General features: G+C 67.3%; 1 protein-coding gene across 1 annotated transcript in view; it reads right to left on the reverse strand.

The window, feature by feature from the left end:
• Window positions 1–1,098: 1,098 nt before the first annotated feature.
• CHLNCDRAFT_139523 (hypothetical protein) overlaps window positions 1,099–4,149 on the reverse strand; it is a gene marked incomplete at both ends in the record, with an annotated part of 5,019 nt that continues 1,968 nt past the window's right edge. The window contains 9 exons of the mRNA XM_005844038.1: window positions 1,099–1,216; window positions 1,402–1,677; window positions 1,832–2,126; window positions 2,276–2,942; window positions 3,096–3,167; window positions 3,307–3,403; window positions 3,535–3,623; window positions 3,735–3,804; window positions 3,936–4,059. Coding sequence (XP_005844100.1) covers window positions 1,099–1,216; window positions 1,402–1,677; window positions 1,832–2,126; window positions 2,276–2,942; window positions 3,096–3,167; window positions 3,307–3,403; window positions 3,535–3,623; window positions 3,735–3,804; window positions 3,936–4,059 — 1,808 coding nt within the window. The remainder of the gene's footprint in view (window positions 1,217–1,401; window positions 1,678–1,831; window positions 2,127–2,275; window positions 2,943–3,095; window positions 3,168–3,306; window positions 3,404–3,534; window positions 3,624–3,734; window positions 3,805–3,935; window positions 4,060–4,149) is intronic.

Here is a 4,149-nt window from a genome sequence, read left to right on the forward strand (position 1 = left end):
CAGGAGCAGCCCCCTACCGAGCTGAACGAGGATGGCAGCCGCCCCCGCATCGTGTGCGAGGCCAACCGCCTCGCCCGCATCGCCCACCTGCGGCGCGAGCTGGCGCAGGCCAAGCAGGGGCAGGAGGTGGACCGAGGTGAGGGCCTGCACCCCTGGGGGCCGCGGCAGGGAGGGGGGAGGGGCTGCCGGGTGGCGTGCAGCGGGTGGCGTGCAGCGGCACTAGCGTTGCCCGGCCCCCTCTCACTCCACCCGCTCGCCTCCTCCCTCTCGCCTCCTCCCCAACTCCCGCCGCCTTCGCTCCCGCTGCCGCAGCCAACGAGCAGGCAGATGAGCGGCTGTTCCAGATGCTGCGGCACCGCGAGGAGATGATGGGTGAGATTCAGCAGGGCGGCGGCGCCGCAGCAGCTGCCAGCGCCGGCAAGGTGGGGTCAGTGCGGCCGCAGCAGCCGCGCAGCCACTCAGTCGAGTACGAGGTGGCTGCAGCGGCGGGGGCGGCCGCCGCGGCCGGCGTGTCGGCGGTGGCGGGCGGCGGCAGCGCGGCGAGCGTCGCCCGCGGCGGCGGCCTGGTCATCACAGACCGGCCGGCGGCGCAGCAGGGGGCGGTGCAGCGGGCGCTAGCTGCGGCGGCGGGGGATGTCGGAGACGGCGTGGCTGGCGGGGGTGGCAGCGAGGCCGGCAGCAGCAGTGAGGACCCTTTGGCAGACCCTTTGGCCATGCTGCTGGGTGGCGACAGCGGTGTGATGATGGGAGGGGAGCCGTCGGAGGAGGCTGAGCGGCAAGCCGCGGAGGAGGAGGCGCGGCTGCGGCGGCGCAAGCAGCGGCGGGAGAAGTGGTGGCGGCGGAAGGGCGGCGGGCATGGCGGCGAGGACGGCGGCTGATGGTGGTGCGGCCCTGCCTGCGTGGGGACACAGCCAGTTGTGCAGTTTCTTGAATCATTACTCGCAGTGCACAGAAATGCGGTGTAAGGTTTTCCTGGCAGGGAATCAGGAAAGTTTCAGTTTTGGAATGAAATGGGCCTCTCGTACAACAAAAATGACTGGGGACAAATACAACCCGGCACAGGTGCTGCGGTGGCTTCTAGCACCGCCGCCGCCCAAGTCAGCTTGGCGGCTCTGCCTGCGGCGGCGGCTGCGGCTGCCCCGTGATGGTCTCCTGCCCCGTCAGGTGGTCCAGCACAAAGGTGAGCGTCGAGGTGAAGTGGTCTGAGGCCTGCGTGCTGCACAGGGCAGGCGGGGGAGGCGGGGAGGCACGTGTGAGCGGCCGGCTCGCCAGCCGGGGAAGCGAGTGGACGGGAGAGCGTCAGTGCGGGGCACAGGTGGCCAGCTGGCCTGCCCATCCCAAGGGCATGATGTTTCCCGGCGCCACTCTCACAGCTGGCGCCCGCACCCCGTTCCGCCACACCTGCTCAGCAGGATGCCCTCGCTGGCAATCTGCTCGGGGCGCACCCACACCGCGTCCCACATGAGCAGCGTGCCGCTGCAGCTGGGGCACCACAGCAGCCGCGGCGCCGCCGGCCGCTTCTGCCGGCCCTGGTGCCTGCCCGACGCCTTTGCCGCACGCTTCTCCCGCCGTTTGAAGGCGGCGGCGTCCTCCTTCAGGCGCCGCAGCAGCAGGATGCGGCCCGGCGGGCACATCGGCACAAACACGTCTGCCCATCGCTGCTTGCTCTCAAAATACCTGTGGCACAGCACACACAGCACCTCGCATCAGTGCGGTAAGCAATGGTGGGTCGAAGGCGAGCATAGCAGCACAACGACAGCGTCTGCAAACGCCGCCGCCGCCGCCGCAGCAGCAGCAGCGGCAGGCATGCAGATTCGGCGCCAGCACTCACTGCCTGACGATGGCCAGCGCCTCTGCCGGGATCTGGTCAACGGGGCGGAAGATCTGGTCGGGCGGGCACTCGCGCAGCGTGGCAGAGCTGAGCCTCAGCAGGGTGAAGGCCTTGGGCAGCCTGGTGCGGGCCAGCGCCAGCACCATCTGGTCCAGCAGCCTGCCAAAGGTGACGGTGCCGGTGCGGCTGATGGAGTCCTTGCCCACGCACACGCTGGTCACAAAGCCCTCCACGGCATGCGACAGGTTGGGGGTGATCATGCCGCCGGGAGGGTTGAAGGACAGCACCCTGGTGCCTGCATGGGGCAGCACCAGGCCTGGAGTCTGTCAATGGCGAGCGACACAGGTATGGCTGGAACTGGCTACGCACGTGCTGGTAGGCAAGCTGGCGATTCGGAGAGGGATAGCAGCCCCTCAGCCCCGCTCCCATGGGGAGGAAGGATACCTGGGCACCAGTCGCGCAGGTGCATGCCCACCAGCGCCGCCACAGCCGCGCCCAGACTGTGCCCCGTCACCACCAGCTTCCAGCCACGGCAGTCCAGGCCCCGCCCCTGCAGCATGCGCTGGTAGTCGGCAGGAGAGAGCCGCTCCTCCAGCCGCTGCTGGGACCCGCCCTTGCCGCCCTGTGTGCTGATGGTGCTGGCATGGTTGCCATTGCTGCCATGTGCTGCTGCGGGGTCGGCATTGCCTAACTTGTCTCCTACTAACGCCCCAGACATGTGCCCGGCAGCACCGCCCAGGTCCTGGGTCTGTCGCTGCTGCTCGGGTGCTGCCTGGAACGACACGCCACCCATGCCGATGCCAGCTGGCAGGCTGACAGCCGCGTGAAGGTCCAGGCTGTCGCCACCAGCCAGGGAGCCCCAGTCTGACCGATCGCTGTCCCAGCCGCTCAGCTGGCGGCTCCATAGGCCGGGCTGCACCTTCTGCCCCTGCTTCTGCTTCTTGCCCTCCCGTCCCACATTTGGATCAAGGCTGTGCCGTGCCAGGCGATGCTCTTGCCAGCGCAGCTGGCGCTCGTCGGGGGCGTGCCGGGCCTGCTGGCGCTGCCGCTCATCTGAGGCCAGCGGAGCACCGGTCAGCAGGATGGGCAGGATCTGGTGCTGGTTGAGGTCCTGGAGGCGGGCGGGCGGGGCACGTGTCTGTGTGGATGATCTTGGGGGTTGCAGGAGCAAGCACCGCAAGATGCATGGAGGCAGGCGAGATGCATGGAGGGAAGAAAGCAAGGCTTGGAAGATGGGCACGCATGTGTGCGCAGCAGCTCACACCTGCAGCACCGCCTTGGCGGCTGAATACATGCCCATGTGGGCAAAGACGTCGCTGGCGCAATCGGGGTGCTTCTGCAGGCATGGCGGAGCAAAGAATGGAACATGCATGCACCGCACGAGGCAAAGAGGCAGCGGGCGCAGTGAGCACCGCAAGGAGCGCAAAACGTGAGGGGTGCTGCCGCTGCCTTGCCTGGCGTAGAGCGGCGGGCACCCAGTCTGTGATGTTGACAGGCCTGTCCATCATGTCGGTCAGCAAGTCCTCCATGCTGTTGGAGCCCCTCACCGCCAGCACCACCGTGCGGCTTGCCCTGCGTGGCAAGAGAGTGAGAATGCATGGAGCTGTGTGGAATGGTGCTCGGTTGGAGGCCCTGCCCCTGTGAAGTGCGAGGGGTGATCTGGTGGCGCCTGCCAAGCAGCCAAGCGGCAGCGCAATCCCCACCGGTCCAGCACGATCATGTAGGGAGTAAGGCCCAGCGCTGCGTTGGCAAAGGAGAGGTGGATGAAGTTATCGCGGCTGATGTTGGCAATCTGCAGGGGAGGTGGACCGGCAAGCAGTGGTTGGCTGTTTGGTAGCTCACAAAGCTGGCAGAAAGCAGGCTTGCTGCAGGCCGGCTGCCCACTAGCCTGCTGTGCCGCCACATATGCCTTCAGTAGCGCCGCGTCGCCCTGCAGCTGCTGCTGCATAGGCTCCTTGGCACCGGCCAGCGCTCTGCAAGGCATTCAACAGCCGCAGGCTTGGATGACTGAGCACAACCGTGCCTCAGTTGCCGGGCTGCTGAGCTTGCAGAGTGCATGCTCTGCGACCACACTGCCAGCCAGGCGCAGGCACAGCTGCCTCACCTGGCAGCTGCTACAGTCCATGCTAGCTTGGAGCCGCTGAGCGGGACGCCATAGGCAGCGATGGCGTACTTAAGAAAGCGCTGTACCTCCACCAGCGAGTCCATGGAGACATAGTCCTTGCAGCCTGCGGGGGAGTGGGTCAGCAGGGAGCATCAGCAGCCAATCACACACAAGCTCATCTGGCGGGGATTCGTTCCCTGGACAAATTGCAGGC

This window comes from Chlorella variabilis (genome assembly GCF_000147415.1).
Source record: "Chlorella variabilis unplaced genomic scaffold CHLNCscaffold_25, whole genome shotgun sequence".
Classification (NCBI taxonomy): domain Eukaryota; kingdom Viridiplantae; phylum Chlorophyta; class Trebouxiophyceae; order Chlorellales; family Chlorellaceae; genus Chlorella; species Chlorella variabilis.